The sequence below is a fragment of the Ischnura elegans genome, chromosome 10 (genome assembly GCF_921293095.1).
Source record: "Ischnura elegans chromosome 10, ioIscEleg1.1, whole genome shotgun sequence".
NCBI lineage: Eukaryota > Metazoa > Arthropoda > Insecta > Odonata > Coenagrionidae > Ischnura > Ischnura elegans.
Window position 1 is genome coordinate 46,263,457 of NC_060255.1, and position 23,149 is coordinate 46,286,605.

General features: G+C 36.1%; 1 protein-coding gene across 4 annotated transcripts in view; it reads right to left on the minus strand.

The window, feature by feature from the left end:
- The window catches only part of LOC124167301 (unconventional myosin-IXa-like), a 73,827-nt gene that overhangs the window by 23,093 nt on the left and 27,585 nt on the right, over positions 1-23,149 (minus strand). For 2 of the 4 annotated variants that reach the window (XM_046545249.1, XM_046545250.1), the window contains exons 11-17: positions 21,684-21,753; positions 6,222-6,527; positions 5,389-5,629; positions 2,245-2,402; positions 1,927-2,152; positions 773-1,003; positions 293-441 (exon numbers count right to left, since the gene is read on the minus strand). In XM_046545249.1, coding sequence (XP_046401205.1) covers positions 293-441; positions 773-1,003; positions 1,927-2,152; positions 2,245-2,402; positions 5,389-5,629; positions 6,222-6,527; positions 21,684-21,753 — 1,381 coding nt within the window. Of the gene's footprint in view, positions 1-292; positions 442-772; positions 1,004-1,926; positions 2,153-2,244; positions 2,403-5,388; positions 5,630-6,221; positions 6,528-21,441; positions 21,490-21,683; positions 21,754-23,149 lie in introns of all 4 variants that reach the window. The other 2 variants (XM_046545252.1, XM_046545253.1) reach the window with 2 other exon arrangements.

The window sequence follows — 23,149 nt, forward strand, 5'->3', positions numbered from 1 at the left end:
TAAATTCTTAAAATAAACTTTGCAATTCATTATTTGATCACGTTTTCATCAGTGCAATGCTGTCAAAGTCAACCACCTGCCGGACATTTGTATTTTTCCTTGTGTTACTATTTTACAAAGAATAAGTAGTGAATTTTTTTTCATTTTGAGCAATACCTTTGGAATCATGGATGGTGATTCCGGCATCAAAACTTCGATTGTCACTCTTTTTAGCTTAAGAGCTCAAGCCAATTACAACACCATATAGTAGCACCCCTAAGTCATAGATTGAAAAACAAAGCTCAATACCTACCCTTCTGAATCTTCCTTGTCAGCAGAGAGGTGTTCATCCAACTCTTCCTGGCTGGATTCCTTTGACATGAATGCTTCGTCAGTACTCTGTGCAGAATGAGAGTCTACTTCCCTTTGCAAGGCAGATACATTTTTCCTCGCTTGTAACACCTGGAATTAAAGGGCAACAGCCATTGCATATCATTGACTGATTCATTTTATTAAATGGGACAAGTATCCCTTACACAAAAAATTACATGAATTAACATAATTTAATAAAACAGAGAAAATTAAAGCAAATTTGTGAAAAAACAGCTTGGAAAACTAAAAAAAATAGCTTATGAGAATAATGGCACAAGTTTATACTTCTCTTTTAGTGATAGTAACATGATTAGCAACAATTGTTTAAAAACATTTGCATTGAAAATGTTTATTTGAAAATATTTGAAAATGAAGTAAAATAAAATAATATACACTGAACTAAGTTAAAACAAATACACACCTGTTTTCTATGACCCTGTTTCCGTTTCAGCTCATCCAACTTTGCCTTGAACCTCTCACGAGCAAAGTTTCCCCTAACACAAGCCTGGAATCTCACAACACTATTGCATAAATTATTGTACCAGGAGCGTACTTTGTAACCACGCCAAACTTTCTGAATAATAACGGCAGCAGCATGCCTAATCTTCAGCTGCATCAACTGACGTTGAGCAAGAACCATTTTCCAGAAGGACTAATGTGATAAAAATAAGACCATAATTATGGACAGAAACTTAAAATACTATTGATAATGAAATAATATAATCAGTGTAGCAAAATTACACAAACTATATATAACAATTTATTTGAACACATAAGGACATAATTGTAGCAAAAAATCCATTCAGTAGCACCTAATTCAATGTTAAAAATTTTGGTAATAAACCTTTAACCTCAAAGTTATACATGGTTTATGTAAGGCTATTTGATTGCATGCCTTACTGCCAATATGACAATATCACCTCTAAGGATGAGGAGGAAGCAAGAAGATGAGCCACAATAGAGATAAAATGAGCTAATTAAAGTGAATCACATCTATACAAACACGGTATATTGCAAGACTCCATACAAAACAAGAGATAATAGGAGAACCATCAATTGACCTAAGACTAACATGTAAAAAAATACAGTTAATATGAGGCCCTACAGCAGCGAGCTCCAGCAATTGCAAGAGATTCAATCTTCAGAAAACATTCAACACTTGGTAATTCACTGCAATGTAAGTCACTGCAATTGCTCGTGATGTGTTAGAAATGAAATTAATATGGAATGTAAAGTATCAATTGTATGTTGTTGATTGCCATTCATTTGTTTGACAGGTAATTTTGGAAAAAATATAACGGGATAAAAAGTTGTAAATATTTGATCTTCTTTTGTTCTCCAGGCGGTTAAGAGAACACCAATGCATACAATGTCGTGTTTTGCCATTTTTTGTGACTTGCTTCGAATTATTAAATCAATATAGCCTAAATGGCTGTAATATAATTTCTGAAATAATGTCTATTTAATATCTTTTATAAGACACCAAATTTTTATTCTACTTAATTCAATTATATTGAAGCTTGCAGTTAAATTTGTAATTTTGAATAATTATTTCTTAATCTCAAATCCACATACCTGTACAATGATTACTGATTTTCGAACCCGCTGGAACTGACGCCTCTCCAAAACAGCCCGGAACCACCTTTGAATGTTAATAATGCTGGCCATTATCTGTTGATGAAGCCTGTAGTCAAGTTTAATTTTCTCAGATTCCCGCAAAAATATTTTGGATTCGCCCAGTTGGTAATTATCACGGTTTAAATTCAACGTGAGCAAGAAGTTCCGGACGTCACACTGAGAACTGTGAAAATAATTTTTCCTTTGATTAGAATACATTAGTCATATACAAGAATAACAAAGATAAAGAAGTACGACATGAATAACAAACGTTACCTTAATAAGCCTTTTGGCAACAGTATTCTATATAACTGAATGAACTCTTCATAAGTTAAGCGTACATTATACCCTGCTTGTCGAATGCGAACTGTTTCCAGCATACCAGTGTATCGCAACTGCCTCTGCACCGTATCCTCATCAAACTTATTTGGAATCTGAAATCAAATACAAATTTGAGAACTAATTCTGAGGAAATTAAAATTAATAGATACATAACAAAAAATAATTATTATATGGCTGGAAATTACTTTTGCAATGAATTTGCATTTGAATGCATCTACTGATAAGATATGTAACAGTCGAAATGCATAAGTACAAGCTCAGCCTCTTGTAAGACCCCGCCAAAAAAAACATGAGACAGGAGTACCATCAATCGACCTGCGACAAGCATTAAAAAAAAATACAGATATTACGTGGCCACTTAAAGAGTAGGCACCTGCAATAGCTAGCAATCTGTTAGAAATGATATTGATATGGTGCGTTTAGTATCAATTATACATTGTTGATTGCCATCCAATTGTTTGACACCTAATATTGGGGAAAATATTGCTGCATTAAAAGCTGATCTTAGATTAGATCTTTTATTCTCAGGGTGGTTAAGAGTACACCCATATATGCAATGTTGTGTTTTGCCATTTTTTGTGACTTGCTTTGGATTATTAAATCAAAATAGCCTAAATGCCAGTAATATTATTTCTGAAATGATGTCTACATAATATCTTCTATAAGGTATTTAATTTTTATTCGAATCATTTTAGAATGGTGCATACATTCACCACAGTACTTGAATGACTATGAATGAGTAATCTCAAAAAGAACAATTGTGCGAAAATTCCACAGTGAAAAAATCATTCGCCTTGACCGGTATTCGAACCCGGATCCCTCGATTTCCGGCCGAGTGCTTTAGCCAGTTAAGCTACCGAGGCGTCAATCTTCCCTGTGGAAATTTGTGGACTATACCGGACATGGTGGTATGGACTGCCGAGCATATTATGCGACGAGCAGTCCAAATCGTGCGCATGGCGCCACAGCCGGGGAGTAAAGCCCGAACTTTGAACACATAGAGGTGTTCTCTCTTGACGAATTTAAGTATACCGGGACTAGCCACGGTGATAACTTTACGGGAGTCACCCGCAATGCACAATTGTGCGAAATTGTGATTGTTACTCCCCGGCTGTGGCGCCATGCGCACGATTTGGACTGCTCGTCGCATAATATGCTCGGCAGTCCATACCACCATGTCCGGTATAGTCCACAAATTTCCACAGGGAAGAATGACACCTCGGTAGCTTAACTGGCTAAAGCACTCGGCCGGAAATCGAGGGATCCGGGTTCGAATCCCGGTCAAGGCGAATGATTTTTTCACTGTGGAATTTTCGCACAATTGTGCATTGCGGGTGACTCCCGTAAAGTTATCACCGTGGCTAGTCCCGGTATACTTAAATTCAAAAAGAACATTTTGGAATGACAGCTATTTCAGTGGTGTTTATTACTTGCTTAGCAGATTATTTTTCAAAGTGAATAATATGTCAGATCACATCAAATGAAAGACAATATCCAAGGCCACCCCCAGATAGACAATAATTTGCCACAGCATGGGTTGATTTCGCCACTACGAGGTATCATTTTATCAAGTTTCCACTGTATATGAGAAATTCTTGAATTTTAAAAATACAGTGGAACTTGGTTAGTACGTTTCTGAAGGGACCACGAAAAATGAACGTACTAACCAGGAAAACGTACTAACGAGGAAAGTAAATAATAGCAGTCGGGGTTATTGCAATCAGTGAAAAAGTCGTCATAATTACAATTACTATCGGTAGTTCTCATAGGATCGCCTTTCTGAACTCTTTTCACATTTAAAATCAAGAAAATGAGCGCTACCATGAAAAACAATACCATGTGAATAAAAATCGCAATTTTTCATGGACATCCCGGAGATTCCATGATTACGGCGTCTATCTCCCGTGATTTATCCTATATATTTACAGAACGAGGACGAGTGAAGCTCAGACAAGCGAAGACAAGTCATTTTTCTTTCTCACAGCGTACTCGGAGAATATAACAACAACCCGGAGTAAGTCAACTGGTTTTTTAAACATCATAAAAATTGGGCAAAATTATATTGACTTTCAAATTACGGCAACAGCCGTAGACATTCGCTTCTGGAATTATACCATTTCGATTGTAAAATCGATCGATATATCGACTGATGACACGCAAGATTATTAGATTACGACGTAATTACAAGAAAATTTTATATTAAACAGTTGAAATTTACTTTCAAAATTTGTCTAATGTCGTCTGCTTTCGTTCCAAGATCAAGTATTTTTAAGCTAAGCTTCGCGTGGAGATCCAGAGGATCGTCTGCTCCCGCAACAGTAGTCAAGTAAATACGCACGATGTCGAGTTTATGGAGCAGCACTGCTTTAGATAATGTGGGAATTGTCTAATACCGTTAAGACTCATTTCATCATCATGATAACTCGTGCAATAGCAACAATTGCCCACTCACGAACTTGGTGCGCAGCAGTGGGCACTCCCAAGCGCTCCAAAGGCAACAGAAGGTGAGGAGCTCAGGGTGGGGAAAATTGGGGCTTCTTATTGGCTGTAGTTTTTCATAGTCAGACATTCCCGAAAAATGGCCGCATTTTATTATTCAGCACGTCACAAGAATTCAGAAATGCATTTGGATAAATTACGGTAGAAGAAAGAGATGTGGAATGAATGGAAGAATGTTAATGGCTAATAATAATAAATTAAATCATGAATTCAGACGCTTGCGACCCTTAAGAAGACACTAGAGAACGAATTGCAGGTTGCGTCACGGCAAGCAATTGAGCGTACTAACCAGGAAAGCGCAATTTTTTCAAACGTACTAACCAAATTCTTTTACCTGTATTTTGTTCGGATGGTACCGGGACCGAGGGAAATCGCCGTACTAAAGAGGAAAACGTACTAAGGAGGAACGTACTAACCAAGTTCCACTGTAGTTTTAACTAAAACACTAAATATATATGATGTAAGTATAACTTCTATTATGCATGTGATCTTAAAAACCTGATGATGAAGATATCTAATGACATGATACATATATACTAATAAAAGCATTAAAATTTGATGTGGGTGATGTTCATTTACCTTTTCACTATTGCTTTTGATGCAACGAATGAAAAAAGGATTAGCTTGGTTTAGCGTATCCATCAAACTGTGGAGAGACTGCTGAAATTGGGCAGTAACAGTAAGGGGCTGCTTTCTTGCTCCAACACCTTTCAACTGGCTACTACCATAACTTTGAGTTCTTCCTGCCAATGTTTTAACCACTTCCAAATTTTTGAGTCCTTTTTTACCCCTTTCTCTTGGTCGAAATGATTTATTTTTCCTAGAAAAAATTGGGAAAATTAATTTTCCAAAATATATGAGACATCACACAAGAAAAAACGTTTTCAATTATAGAAAAAATACTTGTTTGATAACAAAAGAGATAGCCCACAACAAATATTAAAACAACACCCAATCAATGCAACAGAATGCAACCATAACACGACACCAAGACTACTCTATCTATTAGCAAAGAACAGATATTAGCAAGCAGAGAAGACAAATACATGCAAATTAAATACTACCTTCACCAATGTTCCCATATTAGAGACAATACTTAAAACAAGAATAAATAAAATAAACATGAACTTTAGTGACAGATGGTTAACATTGTTTAGGAGATTGCAGATTGTAAATTTTTTACTGACTACATTCAACAGCTCCTGATGGAAAGAGAAAGTAAATCCTCAGCCTAGGATGAAGAAGTACCACAGCCTTCATTAAATATGGCAGCTAGAGGCTTTGAGATTCTTCCAAAATCCCAAAGCCCTGACAGAACACTGACATACCACTGATTAAATTACTATCCCCAGCATCAACACATGCAACTGTAGCCACCACCATCATCACATAAAACTTCTGGTGATACATACATCACAATCTGATTAGCACGCTCCAGGACTTGAGCATCACTCGTGCCAAGAAAAGAATCTAACGCTCCAACCGATTCCCTTCTGCTTCCGTGCTTGCCCAAAAATGCTTCCTGGCTTAAGTCATGATCCATGGCGGAGATAGATTCTTTCCATTCACTCAATGACTTACGACTTGTGGTAATGTTTTCTTGTTGTGCTTGCTGGCGCCAAGCCAAAGATGCATTTTTAGTATTAGGAACTATAGTTTCATTGGTTAGAGGTCGTTTAGGACTAACAGGTGCATTGCTAGAGCTGGGTTTTCGCAAGCTGAAAGGAGATATGCATAAAATTTATGATAAACTGGCCGAACTACACTTCTATATTTACCACGTACCAATCAGGGTCAGTAAAAAAAGCAAAATTGCATAATATATAGAAAACAAAGAACAAAATAATGGCAGAAATTACTTTTGAAACTAATGATAAAATGTAAAACACCGAAAATAATATCATAAGAAATAAACGATACAAAACTTTGAGAACCAATTACGCATCATTAAATGACCCAGCTATTATTAAAAATGCTGGTAAGGACAAAAATATACTATAGCAATAAGGATTTGACACATGCATTTCTTAAATTCCTTAAAGATTGATAACAGATTTTGAAAAAAAAAATTACTCCAGAAAATGTTAGCTTTCAGAAAGGCCCATTCAGTACAGACAGATGTGACATTAAATACTCTTATTTTAAAATATTTCAAGATGCGATGTTAAACACATGATTTACACAAGAAAATTTTGCAGGAACCATTTTCCACAGCAGGAAGAAAACTAATTTCATATTTCACAATGTTACAAATTAAAAATTTAATCTCACAAACATTTGCAATTACGGCAGACTCCCAATTATCCAGCTGCGTTTATACAGCGGATTGCGGATTATCCGTGCATGATTTTCACTCTCGCTCAACATTTTCCGCGATCTTTATAAAAAAAAATAAAATCAGACGCAAAATCATCAGAATTACTGCATTAATGCTTGGATACTCCGCACTTATCATTTTCGTCAGAATCCCATTCGTAAAACGGAAGCAATTGCGCACTGACTGCATTCACGGGAGCACCGTGTTCGTGTTTTCCAAGCCTCGCAGTGCACGACTGCGCTCCGTGATCACAGATACACATCCGGCAGCAGTTGCAACCCGGGCAACTCGTGCGAGACGCGACAGCATGGCGTGGTGCCTGACAATGTAGTTTCTCACGTCGAGCAGTGGTTTTGAAGTATTCGTGCAAACCACTATTCTGTAACCACTATCACACGGCCACAGATGTGTGGTTTTCGAAACCTGGACTTAGGTGGAGCATTAATAATACGAGTACAACATGTTATCGCCGCTAAAAAGATCGCTAACTGGCGAAGAAAGCTCTCATTGAGTCCGGGAAGCACTCTGAAATAGCAGAATAACGGCATAAATAATACATAACACAGTGGAACCTCGTTAAAGCGAGTACGGGCTATAGCGACACCCCCGCTATTACGAGAGATAGCCGATGCACCGTCAATTGACACTATAATAAGCGTGTTAAAGAATTTGTTTTTACGAGACCCTTTCGGTGCTGGCTCTCGCCATAGCGAGGGTTTTACCGCCGGAAGACTTTCATGAAGACTCCTTAACCTCTGTAATTGCTAGCGATCTGTTAGAAATGAAGTTAATGGAGTGCTCAGTCTCAAATTTATGTGGTAAACTGTCGTTCGATAAATATAATGATGACGAAACAATGCTTTGCATGATTTTCATTCAGTGCGGCGCTTATAAATTGTTTGAATAGTTAGTCGTTATTTGAGTAAGGAAATATAGTGATGCAAAAAAACATCGCCTTTCGTCTGGATTTATGCTTACGTTTATCGGATAGATGTTTATCTGTCGCCGCACCACTCCTGTTCCTGTATATCTGTTCGCAACAGGTATATTGACTATTATTTGCTCCACCTCCGGTAAAGCGACAATTCGCTATAGCGAGTGTTTATTAGTGCACCGTGGGGTGTCGTTATATCGAGGTTTCACTGTATATTGTTTGTTTTACGTAAGTTATGAACATTACAAGACTTTGGAGTGAAAGTTTGGGTTATCCATGTTTTCCGATTATTCGTGCCGCCCTCCCCATCATTAGCCCGGAAAATCAGGAGTCTACTGTAAGTAAGGGAGAACTTAAAAATCCAATATTAAAGGACCTGAAAAATGGAGCTAAAATCACAAGAATATCTGAGTAATGGCATTATAGATAAAACAGGTAAAACATCAAATAGAGTAAGAGCTGAAATTTTGTCACATCTGCCAGCTATGAATCAAAATTTATTTGTAAGTACAACAAAACAGTTAACACAATGTGCCAATGTTTTTAGGGTGGAAAATGATGAAAAGATTAGCATAACAGTAATGTACATAGAAAAGGTAAAAAAAAATGTTACATATCTATTAATCAATCTCTTCAGAATTGTCAGAAATGCATAATAACATACTGAGGTAGTGCCACCACACATAATTTCTGGCATAATGAATGAAATAAGACTTTCACACGCAAATTTCTTGGTGTTTTAATGTTTAAATATTTAAGTATTGCCTTAAGCGCAAGCGTGAATAAGGCTTTAATCTGTAATAAAAACAGCATTTTTTGTAGTGCACTAATATGCTAATTTCAAATGGCATTGCTGAAAATACTAGCTTTGAAACGATAAAAAGCAGATTCTATTACAAGAAAAAAGTTCATTACGCATTAATTTTAATAATTTTGACTGTTTATGCACAGGTTCACCACCATTGCCATTAGTTATTTCATGAAAAATTATTATTCGATAATTATGTAATGCTACACTGCATCAGCAAAATAATCTGTTTAAAATTATAGCTATCTAATAAGAAAATTGAAAACTGTAATGTAATATAATATGAGCCCAAGAGCATTCTACAAAATTGAGCATTAACTAGTTGGCTGTATCGGGCAGGATAAAGATATCACAGAAGCTCACATTAAATGATAGGGTATAAAAAAGTTTTGATCATAATGACAGCATGACTTTTGGAAAATGTGCAGAAAGTAAATCCATCCAGGAATATTATTAGTTCAGCTAATAACACTCTTATTCATTTTACCAAGAATACATGACTTGTAATAACATAAAGAGAAATAGCATGACTTGGAAACAAAATTAATCAGGGTCAGTAACTGTGTACAAAAGTACATTCATAACAATTTCATCGAACAGTAAATGGTACAATAGGTACATAGAGGTATTACAGTGCATAGATTTTGATACAAATAATTTCTATATCACCATGGTAAATAACTAATGCTCCCACACAAACACCAAAAAAATTTTTAACCCTTGACTTCCAAATAAAGATATACATATTATTCAATCTCCTAAAAGACTTTTTAAACTTAACACAAGTCTCAACAGTGATAAAAAACTGGATCAAATAAAATATAAGCAATTATTGAAATAAACACTTGCAATTTTCCATGTTTATAAAATTTATTCTGCCTTAGGTTTTGATGTTACTACATCATCTTCAAGGTACAAATGGTGTGTAGTGCATTCAATCTATATAATTTTTAAACTGAAATAGGAGAAAGCACATTTTATAATTGTGGAAAATTGCAAATGTTTACTTTAATATGTAAAAATTCCACTCCATTACCCTTGGATCTTCGGATTTTATTTAGAACATTAGTAGGATATGACAATAGGCCATTCCTTCTAATAAAAAAAACAAGTTTTGCAGTTTCACCAAAAGAAAAAAACTACGCAAGATAGTTTTCGAAGTCTAATAAAATCAATTTGAAGTAAAATATGTATCCCAAACAATCCCTTATGAACAAGTCTTTATATCTCCACTATGAATTATGTATCAATCATTTCCTGCTTCTCTTCACTTTCCACAGATGCCATAACCAATTCCACAGTTACACATTCCACAATTGCCTTTATGGCGCACCAATGAAGCTTTTCCCTCACTATGATCTTATTTCCCTGACACAGCAGACTCCCAATTATACGGCTGTGATTTACCCGAGTCGCAGCTTATCTGTGCATAAGTTTTACACTTCTTCCACGTTTTCTGTGACCTTATTAAAGAAATTAATCGGATGCAAAAGCATTACGAGCATTGTACTTTAATGCAAGGCTACTCCAGGCTTATTATTTCCATTAGAATCCTCTAAGTAAATGGAAATTAATCTATTTACCATTTGACAAGGAATGTTTCAAGTTTACTTGGATGTCTGCTCTAGCATGCAGACGACGATCAGCAAAGGGAAAAACTCTTGATTGAATTTAGAAGATTCCTACATGGTTAACTAATCGCAAATTAAGATAAATGTTGGCTACAATCTACAATTATATTTCATGTAAAGAATGCGCAATTATTTCCATGGCCTCGCATTCAGTTAAATAAGGCTCAAAGGACCCGGAGATTTTGTCGCACTCGGATATATTTACTCCGTGACTAGTCAAGGTCAAACTGAAGAGGAAGGGATTAGCAAAAGTGTAGGAAGGGGAAGAGGAAGTAGTGATCGTATGATTCACAGCCAGGCACTCGCCTGCGTAGGCATACTACCAAAAGTCCTGGTTTCCTATAACTGCTGCTGTGCGATGAGGTGATCGCGTGCCCATTACCTCCATGGAAGCTTCGTGTTCATGTTATCTAAACATGATCAGCGTGCGCAATCGCATTCAGTGATCACAGAACTGCGTCTACAGCAGTTGCAACCAGGCACTAGCGGGAGATGCGACTACGCTATATGGTGCCTGATATTTTAATTTCCATCGCACAGCGGTTTTGAAGCATTCGTACAAACCAATTTTGTGAATCTGTGATTTCGCACACATGGGTACAGGGTTTTCAGAAACCAAGCATTACACGGAACAGTAGGAATACGAGTACAATCACGTTATCACCGCTAAAAAGATTGTGGTCAGGAAAAGACAGCTATTATGATTCCAGAAAGCATCCTATAACAACAGACAATGTGCGAAAATAATAGTAAATTGCTTGATTTACTTAAATTATGAAAATTAAATGAAATCTAAGCGAAAGTTTGGATTATTCGTGTTTTCCGATTATTTGTGCCGCCTCTCCCAATCGTTAGCCCGGTTATTAGGGAAATTGCATACTTTTTATAAACAGTATGCTGATATACTACAGTAAATACTTGTTAACGAAATATACTTTTTTCCGCTTTATTGCACAATTTGTACACTAGAAAATGACTCCCAATAGTCTAACAAGTTTCGCGGGCAAAAAAATTACCGCCCCCACTGATCTTACGCCGTGACGTCAAAATTCAGTAGGAGTAGTAGATCCAAGCCCAGTAACGTCAAAGCCGCAGGTTTGGAAGAGTCACGATGCGTTTAAAGGAGAACATGGCTAAAAAAAAGGAAAAAATACAAGTGGTGCATTGTTCCTCTGTGCAATAACACCCCAAAAAATATTTTCGTCAGCGTTCCCATGGAGGAAATTAGAAGAAAAGCCTCAATGCATGCTGTCTGTCGGGATGAGCGTTGCGGAAAAATAAGAGTATTAAAATAGAATGATAAATCCATGTGCTGTGTGCGCGAGGATAACTTTAATATAAATAATATTTCATCGACTGAATAACTTGAACCTGAGATTTTTCTATAATTCGGCCGCCGTAGAATAAAATCTTTGAGATACATGTTTCTCGATGGGTACGATGGACTTTATTGTTTATGGATGGAATTATTTATGGTACTTGTTCAATTTCAGTTGTGGAAGGACATGGAATAGTCCATGATGTTTAAAATTAAGGGAGGAAATATGAAAATAAAGAGCAACGTTGTTCCCCATGCATTCGACTGCCAGCCAAGGAGACCAGCATTTTCTCCTATTGATAAATGCAGACACGCCAGGGCAATAAATGACTGCGCGCACTGTAAAATTAGCCGTTCTGTCAACTTGATCAACTTTGTAACTCAACTACTAGGAAAAATCACTATTTCTACAGCATTCATCTTCCACAATAAATTGCACACATCAATGTAAATTAATAAAATGGCTTTAGCGTATTTTTAGAGCACATATTTTGTTGCCAATTAATGAACATGTTTAAACATTATCTAATCCTACGGTTAATCCAGAAAGAAAACTAAAACTGAGAGAAAAACTTTTTAAACGGGGCCGCGGCGGGTAAACCTAGGGCAGCTGCTGCAAGAATGGATCAGAGACGCATTATAAAGGAAGTTGTAGATGAAAAAAGAATGGAATCCAGAGGTGGTCACAAAATATGAATCATGCAGCAATCTTTGATTTTATTACCGTTGCTTGCTTTTCAGAAAAAGTTGAATCACAAGAAGAATGTTCCAAGGCCGTTGATTTAGAAACTTCGGAGAAAGAAGTAGAAGACATGCGTGGATCAACAATTTCCATTTAGTTAGTTTTCAGGACAAAGCAAGGATCCATTTAAAGGTTGTCAGACCATTGTATAGAGTAGGACTGAAGTGCACCACAGGGGAAATGGGGTGTTTGATGGAAAGTCATACCCAAAGTTGCCCGAAGAATGTGCAGTTCTCTCACGTGTTGCTCTTTCCACAGATAAAACCAAAGAGAAATTGGTTTTGGATGATATTTTCACCCTGGAATCCGGTGATAGTGAGATTGCAGGTGAAGGTTATTACTCTAGGATTTCGGACACGGAATTTTTAATTGACAGCGATCGCAATGACGATAAGCTTGTTTTGAGAGTAGGTACCAGATATATCATGAGAAAAGCTCCGAAAATGTATTAAGGAATCTGTCCAGAGAATATTCATGCTTTAATGTCACTTTAGGAAGGCCTTAATTACAAAGGTAACTTAATGACACCTGAAGACGTATTTATTATATTGATCGAAGTGCGATTGGCTGATTCTTTCCGCAGAATGGGAATGTACTTCAGGGTTTTTGAGTCACAAGCTGGCAGATTGTGTTGGAAATTCGTGCATATTATCGCTACTAAATTGTGAAAATTAATAGTCTGGCTTCCTCAGAGCTTCATGTTGCCTTCCAGGCAAGGTATTTTTAACTCATTGAATGCTTCGAGGTGGAAAATAAGTTCACCATAAGACTCTCTACCGAAACAGCCAAAAGAATACATATGTCAGATAAATAAATGCTTTTGCCAATATTACATGCAAATCTCACTTTTTTTATGCACTACTAAACATTTCCGATGCACTTCAGCTACCTTTCATTTTTCAGCATCGACTTTCGGTACCGACAAAGCCTTTGGTTTCGCTAAAATACCTTGGAGTCATGATGGAATCAGTAACAGGAAGCTTGCTAGAATCAGCCGAACAATGACAATATTCCGTCATCTTCACGCAATCTATCGTTTTCAATGAAGGATAAATAGATCAAATAATAGCCCTTTAGTCACAATAAATAACTCCAATACGTCTACTTTTCAAGAAATGAATCATAACCATGCCATCGCTTGTATTCATGTATCAAGTATCATATCAGCCTCTACCATGTCTGTGCCGCCGTGCCTCCGCGTACTGAATTATGACGTCACTTTACCACCAGCCAATCATCGGGAGTTTTCGATTCTCACTTGTATTTGAAAATTCTAGTGAACTTTGATGTATTAAATATCGCAAACCACATCATAAAATAATTTTTAAAAACTTTCTCCGTGATACGCAAACATATATTTTTAAACAACTTTGGGGCTCTTTATTCTATCTGAAATATATGCAAGTTCCCTATTGGGAGTATACTGTATATCCCCGACTTCCTGTCTTCATTTTTGTTTATCTGACTTTCCCCCAATATCCCTAACTGGTAAGAATCCTATTAGGAAGTAATTTTTCACTTGAACAATTATGAAAACTCAGAAACCATTCATCTCATATGACGACATAATACATGCCAGTAAAATCATGTAAATCACTAAATTTTAACAACAACGAAAACAGGGAAAATACCATTTCTAACAATTCTTGACCGGCATTCCATTTCACGAAAAACATTTCCACACAACATAAACAAGCATCTACCCCATTCAGCTAAGAACAGGCAATTTTTTGTTATGTCACACACCCCTGCTCACACCAAATCTATAAAACTAAAGATAGGTAACTTTGAAAAACAGCTGTGAGATTTCACCAAAAAATATAAAGCAATGCCATTATCGAATATTATTACCTGTAATACTGAAACCCACCAACTTCACCAACAATTAAATAAAATTATGCTTGTATGAAATTAATCTGCCTTTTTCATACTAAAATGATGAATTCTAGTTAAAAAGCAAAATTATGAAAAGCTTAACTTTATTTCAATTAAAACTTCTGTCACATTTTTAAAATCAAACTAAATAAGAAGCAAGCATACTTATAAGAGGGCCTTAAATAAGCTTTAGTACATGATATCATACTAATCTCTACTCGGTATTACATCCCTTAACTGTGGAAAAACTCATTTCCATTTTGCTATGTTATAATTTTCTCAAAAAACTTACAAACATTTTCTAACACAATGAGAATTAATTTTCTACATTGTACCTGAACTCTTCCACAAATCACCAGTTATTCTGAGCAACATTTTCAGGCACCCCAAAGTAATGTCACGACTACTATGGAAAAAATATCTTTCAAATAAAATAAAGGTAATTGCGTAAATCAATAGTCTTTCATCTAAATGAACCAAGGAGAAGTAGTTTCCTTCATCATAGAAAAAAAGGCATTGTTTGCGATTCGTTACCCACCGTTAGTGTATTTATAATATACAAATTATTTGGTTTTAGAAATCCCAGTTTAAACGAATGGCACTTGACGTCACAGGGACCTAGTTTCTATATGAGTAGATAGGAGTTTAACATCGTCTGAGATTACCAATGCATACATGAGGCACAGAGCTCAGGGAAACATGTCTTAATAATTACCTATTAAAACTGGCTAAGGTCGGAAAGTTTTCTTCGTTTGATAAAGTATTAATAATCCTTATTTAAGCCAAGCGCTACCAGCTAGCAGGGTACTCAGCTACCTGCTAGCAGCCTGCGTCGTATCAGTGCTGAAAACCTAGCCCCAAGGTCACCTCACTTGTGGCAGTGGGAACCAGAACGACGTCACACGGAGTTTTCCCATCATTCATACTTAGCCGTTGCGTATTCATGCGCTTGAAAATTTTCACTTTTCATTTAATCGTGAAAAATAGATATCGTCATTTGAAAATCTAAAAGGGTGAAATGCGTACTCCAGGAGTAATTATCTTTCGATGTAGGCAATAAAAAAACAATAGGAAACCACCCTATTAACATTATTATTATACAGTAAAACCCCGTATTTGCGTTATCGGAATTTACGTTTTCCCGCAAATTGCAAGTTTTTTTCTGGGTCCCGTCATATTCCCTATCTCTCCAATGTTATTAGAACCCTGTATTTACGCCGTGTTTTTTTCGTTTTCCCGCCATGTGCATCACGACGTGCCGACTAAAAACTTTTTTTTGCGTACTAAAACAATTAATCGCGCATATCAGCCCTAAAAAACTGTCTTTTGGCTTCCTTTTGCGCATTTTTATTTAAAAATCCAAGAGAAAGAGACGTAATCAGAACTATTTTCGGGAAGAATTTGAATGTGGCGGGACAGAATGCCACAAACGTCGGAAAGTTGAACTACGTCATCTCGTTTTCTATCAGCGGCGAAAAGATTCACGATATGAAAGTAGGTGTTTTGAGCAATCGAGCTATGTATTAATTATAATGCAAGAACTCCTGAAGGAATGTTGACAATAATCATGTAGTCGATAATTTGATACGAGAGTTTGAAAGAAAACCAGACGTGATGAAACGTGATAAATGCCGGAACTATAAAACTTGGCCGACAACTGGGATCATTTGCGCTGACTTCATTCAACAGTTGCGTAGCAATTATGGGTTAATTAAAAACTTAAAAAACTTATTTAAACTTGAATTATCCCATTCAAATAGCAGTGTATAGCAAACTATTGTAACTTTCAAAAATTATGAAGTCCCATGACAGTTAGTACTACGTGGTACTACGCATTTGATCGCCGAGGGGTAGTTCAGATACTCGTGTGTTGCCGAGTTACCCTCAATTCGTACGGGAAATAGAATTGATCCGGCTTGAAAATGGAAATTCGAGGTGAAAAACGGACATTTTTAATTGACGAGAAAATGAAAATTTTAGAGATGGTTGATTCCCACACCGGAACCCGCATCGATTCAAACGCTGGCGAAGCAACTAGAATGTTGAGACTGGCAATCCGATCGGATTTCAAGTCTCAACATTCAATACCGTGGTGAAAAATCGCGACGCCATTGTAAAATATGCAAACCAGTGCGGACATTTATCGAAAAAGAGAATATATGTGAAGAATTCCAGGTAAGAATAAATAGAACGAATTCTAAAAGAGTAGTTTTTAGATGCAAAATCATCAAATGTCCCTGCAAATGGTGTCATCTAAAGGCCTGTTTACATAGTACATTAACCCGTACAAGTTAATGTCTAAATTATGAACACGGAAATGCACCGTGTATTCACCCAACTTGTGCGTATGCATGAACAGAAAATAGAACCTGTTCATTTTTGGTTCATGCATTCATAGTCGGATTTAGGGGCACGGGACGTGCCCCCCCAGATGCTTAAAAAAATAGACAAAATTTGAATACGGTTATCATAGGAGGATCTATGGGAAGGGGAGGGCACGTGCCCCCCCAGACACTTAAAAAATATGCAAGATTTTAAATACGGTCCGGTTATCATTGCGTTCGTTTTGTATAACGTGGTATCATTGTGCCCCCCCCCCCCCCTCCAGAACAAAATCATGGCATTGCTTGTGCCCCCCAGCAAGAAATCCTGGATCCGCCCCTGATGGTCATCATTACGTTCGCTTTGTTTTGTGTATTACTCAAGGAGGCTCAATCATTTAATTCAATAAGAATAACTTTGATATAAAAATAAAGAGAATTTTGTAAAGTCATTGTTATATCTTGTTTTTAATCTCAATTAAGACAAGATCTTTTGCCTGTCAGGCCCTCTGTGCCCCTCCCAGAAAAAATCCTGCATCTGCCCCTGCCTACATTCGTACATGTCCCGTTCCGGTCCACAAAAATCATTCATGCAAGCAGAAATTAACTCGTACGTGTTAATGTATCGTGTAAACAGGCCCAAAGGCCCTTGAGAAAAGGTATTTCCCCACAAGATTGGGAATCAAAGATTCCACGGCATCTATAATGGTTGGTTGGATAGATTCAAAAATAGGTAGTCTTGTATATAAGACGGTGAGTAGTGAAAGCAAAGATGTTAACATAGAGACAGCAACTCAGTGGAAAGAATCTGAATATATTAGAGTTCTGGAAGGTTACAGCCCAAAAGATGTTTTCAGCGCAGACAAAACAGGATTACATATTTTTTAATTTTTGCTGCCAGCAAAAACACTGTGCTTCAGAGGGAAACAATGTTATGGAATAATGCCAAGTGAACAATTAAAAAATTAACATTTCCAAAGCCAGTATATGAATAAAAGTGAAAATTCTCTATTTCCCACAATTTGCATTTTCCCGCAATTTACACTTTTTTTCTTGGGTCCCTAGAAAAGTGTAAATAAGGGGTTCTACTGTATTTAGAAATGGATTCCAAAAAATATGCTCTCAAAAATTAATTTTGAGGGAATTAAATGATTATCGCATTCAGTACACATGCACTTTCAGGGACCATCAGGAGTTATCAACGACATTTTTACATTGTCTCGAACCAGACTTGCATGTGATGTTGCACTAGATATAGCATTGAAGCTAATGTCCTTAACTGAAAATATCAAAAATTTAACCACCTGAAGTGTGCCAAAGATTTCACTGCTGGAGAACATACTTGCAGACAAGCTGTCACTTACACTGCATGCTACTAATTATTTGATTGGCATTGAATGATTTTGTAACTTCAATCCAGATTGCAGGCCCACTTCAACGCATTTTATGAGCTCAAAGATTTCAATTATTGAGGGCATGGCTAAATTTTAATAAAAAAAAACACCAGCCATTAGGAAGTAATACGTCCACTTGCACCCAATCACCTCTCTAACAGTGATGGTGGTGCTGGTCACCATCAGCCAATAGAATCGCAAATACTATTTGACCATTCAAATACTTCAGCACATACGCCAGATAATCCATTATAAACAATAGCTGAGTGATCAGCATATTTTCTGACTGACTTTAGTCTTCGAGAGCATGGTTTTTTATGCACCCATGTCTTGCTTAGCACAATTTCGATATAGTGCAAATTCATTCCTCGGGAAAGTTTTCCAACGCTGCTTTGCCTAATCATATTACCTTAACTTTCTCTTGATAAAACGTGAACTTGCACTATGTACACACAAAATGACTCTATTTTTATTCATATTAATAGTATTTCTTGACTCAAATCTTAATCCTTGTTTATATATTCAACGAAATCCATTGCCACATAATAGCCAAAAACATTACTTGTCATGCGCTTCGAATAACTGACCTAAGGAAGTAATATCTCTTGTCTCCTTAACTGAATGACATTAGTTAATTTAATCATTATTGAAGTTTGGAGCTAGTGGAGTTTTTTTTTAACGATAGGGTTTGATATGTATTTTTTGCCGTCCTATGTTATCGGGCGAATTGATTTCCACGTAAAGGGTCCAGCTCAAAGCCTTAAAGGTCAAAGGTATTCATGGGTGAGAAGTGGAATATGCATATGAATAGCATCAACATATGAAAGGGTCCGACAGAGATTCTCAAACACGTTGGCTTCACTCCCTTCCAGCAGTTGTAAGCCTTCTGCACCATAAGAATACTGAGCGGCAGTCCATCAGGAATACAAGGTGGTCTTAATAGAGCCATACAGAGTAAAAACCAAGAGAACAATGGCAAAAAATAGGAATGCGAATAGAAAAATAAAGAGACTATCAAGAATAAGCATAAACCTATAAGATAAATTGAAAGTGACCTATAGCTTTGAAAACTGAGAGCGTCAAAGCGATATTGCATGTTAGTTTAGGCTCACAATGTCGACAGTCCGCAATATTATTCTGAATACAGAAGTTAAAACGTCAGTGAAATCAGCCACACCACCTGCAGCCAAGTGGTCAACATGTACGCGAAGTTCAATGCTGAATAAAAAAAGGAAAGACTTCTAGTTACCTGGATTTATCATACACGGTGAAATGATGTTCCACTATCACTAACAGTTATTTCTACAAAATCTGAGGCTTTGTTAGCATCTATAGAAGGAGATAAGGGTGGTGATTGCTCCGAGACGTCAAGTGGAAGCTTCAAAACAAAAGGGCCTGGGTGACACAAGAATTCTTTTAAGACTGACTTCTTCTAAATCTTTGAAAATTCATCACCTGCCAGCAATTCATTGCGAACCCCTGAGCTAGCATTTTTTTTCCTAGATGTTAGCCCACCCGCATATAACGAGGGAATGTCAATAGCATCTACGGATGTTTTTCCTATGATCTTTAAATAAACTATATTTGTTGATATAAATAAGGTTTTTAAGGCTAATAATAGGAGTATATATGGTTTTTATGAAATTCGATACCCAACACCTATGCTACCGAAAATGCATCCCTATCTTTCCCATGTTAAAATGGTCTCGAATGACGCAAATTCGATTAGCACAAAACCCCATGGAACGCATCCCTTGCACTAACCAAGGCACGGATGTGAATATTGTAAATTTGCTCAAATCTGCTTTGGTTCATCAGCCCTCAGTACTGATTCTTAATTTCAGTTCTTCACCATTTTATTTTTTATTTTTACAGCTTAATTTTCCAAACCCATCAATAACTTTGGTTGGGGTACCATGAAAACTGCACAAAATAACACAGTAAGTTCAAAATATTTTGGTTCTCATGCTTTTTGGCTTTAGTTCCAATTCTGGTTCTCTGCTCAAGAACCAGGTGAACTAAGAACCAAAGAACCTAACCGACCTATTCCTAGTAAAAATGTAAGCAAGATGGACCTAATTGCAAACCACTTCTTGGACCCAATTTTGATATGAGCGTTTGGTAAGAAATGCTACAATCAACAGTGATTAATCTATAACAATTTAATAGCTTACATGTGCACTGAAATATGTATGGTAGCTTTAAAGTACTAAGCAGTGTTCCGAGGCATTTAAAACATATATTCTCAATAATTATTGGAGGGCGGAAATCGAAATAGGATCCAGGTCCATAACATGCCAATTTTCACAATTAACAATCGAATGAGATACAAAGAATACTTCCTAGTTCATAACACAGCCAAAAACTAATAAAAATATAATAAGTCATTATTTAACATTGCTCTGCATTTTATCTTTAAAATCTTAACACCATGGCTTATAACAACTAAATTAGAATTTCAATGCATACATGTGCATCAGGTCAACACAGCACCATTACTGGTTTCACATTATGTATTATCAGTTAAAAATTGGCCACTTGATCTGGATTGCACAGGAAAACCAATTACTCCACCATGAACATAAAAATGCCAGTTATAATTTAATTCTTTATTGTTTCATTCTAAACCAGGCATTTTAGGACTTATTATAGAGAGCATGAATAGATTAATACTTGACATATGTCTATGGAAAATGCTTAAACATTTTAGCTAAGATAACCTAAGTAACATTTTCAGCTGAAAAACTATTAAATCATTCCGTTAACATCACTAGAATTATAGCATTTTGGATGTCATAGTACTGGAACAGAGGAATATCCTGTGATTTGTCTGATTTTGTTTACTCAGGTTTTGTTACCATCTTAATTGAAATTGTAGACTAGTTATGCCAACAATCCTGCTAGTATCCTCACATCTGAAAGTCTAAAAATGCTCAGAGAAATCCTAACATCACTGGAATTACGTGGAAACTGTAGACTACAAAATGAATTGACATAGGTAAAACATGAATAAACAAAGTGCTCACTCCTCACAACAAAATTCCTTCAAGCAAAAATAACCACTCCATCTTCCAGCACAATATTAGGATGAAAAATAAGGCTAGTCACTAAAAAATACATCAATAAAATTAAACACCAAAAAAAATGGCACAACTCAAAATAATGTAACAAAATCATGCATGCCAGTTTATAACTGCATAAGCATGAAAGAAAAAAAATGGGGACTACTTAGAAACAATGAACACGAAAGAATTGCAAAAATATACCCAAGTATGGTTTCTCTATAACTTACACAATCCTGTTTACAGTGAGATTAACTGCTGACACTGTCACAAGATGGCTATTGAAAAAAAAGGAAAATATTTAGTGGAATATGTATGTTGGAATAGAATGCCTACTACTCCATACAAATAAAACAGACACACCTCAGTCTCATCATACCAGCTAGTAAATTAGAAGCCTAACTCCACACATAAACCTAACCATTTCAAGAACATGCACCAGCCAAAACAATGAATGCTTAGTGTAACTGACCTGATAAGATGCTCATTTGGAGGCTGTGCCCTGAATCGGTGAGAAAGACCGATGGCTTTATTCCCGTCAACTACAAAAGGAGGAAAGAACAAAATCCTAGAATTTAGTGCACTCAAATTGCATGTTAGCAAGCGTGTAAAAGTTTCTGAAGGAATGAGGGATAAACACAAAAATATACGGGTGAAACAATCAAAATTACATGTTAGATCAACACTTTTTTTCAACAACGTGATAGTCATCTAACAAATTGCGGTGCAAATGAAAAGCAGAAAGGACAACAGTCAGGAATCCCAACTCCCTCCAGGTAAATGCTCAGTGCAAAAGTGAGTGAAAGGACGCATAAAAATAACAGCAAAAATCAGTAACAATTATCATCCGCACTAAACTCTTGCATAATCAAAGAACATTTGTGCTTACATAGAACTCACAATCACCCTCACAATAGTAAAGTACACCATAATATCAGCCTTTTTATGTACTTATGACATAAATATCAAAATACGAAGAAAGATGAACAATGATTGGGTTAAGACAGCACAAAGCGACATAATAATGGTTACACGATTGATATCATTCAGAAAGTGATATGGTAGAGCAACTTGATAAAGATAAATAAATTACTCAAATTGAGTATCACAATCAAATCTTTCAGTAATCAAAACTTGGATTAAATTAAATACATAGTTTGAATTCTCAACTCATTACTTCAAGATTACCATAAACATGCAAGGGAAAATCCATATTAAGAATTCATGAATGTGAAAGAAGAGGGTACTGTTAACCATGAAATGGATTACTTGCCAATATAATTGACTTTAAATAATTTCTTAAATAATCAATTTCCTCTTAACATATTTAGATAAAAAAATTGAATGTCCCAATACAATTTTCAATCCACTAAAATTTCTAAAATAAGACAGGTGAATAGCTGAATACTAATTTTCACATTCTAATTATGCTTGCATTACAGTAGTAATGAAATAAGAATTGCAGTATCCATAAATGTCTCGAATTAAAATTTTACCACCGTAAACCATTGACAATATTCTACAAAAATTATAGTTACTTGGATAAATGCTCAACTCCTTTGTTTATACAAAATGGTAATTTTCTGCATATGACACACTAGTTTTTTCAAGCATAACATGAGAATTTTTATATTACCATGAATGATTTGCATCTCATTTCATGAGAACAGAAAATTCCTATATATTAGTCACCTGCTGTCCAGCACTCCGGAAAACATTACCCAAGAGTGGCATCTTCAACCGGAATTATCAAAAGTATCTCCTTAGCATTCAACAATAGTGATGATACTGACTTTAAATTTCAAGTTCTAAGTGACCCTTAGGAGAAACTTAATTTTACTTATATAGTGTTACGTGTGAATGAGTCAAATAAAAATTAATGACCAGAAAACATGTTTGTATTTAAGTCATAAAACACATTTGGTTATACTTAATGAA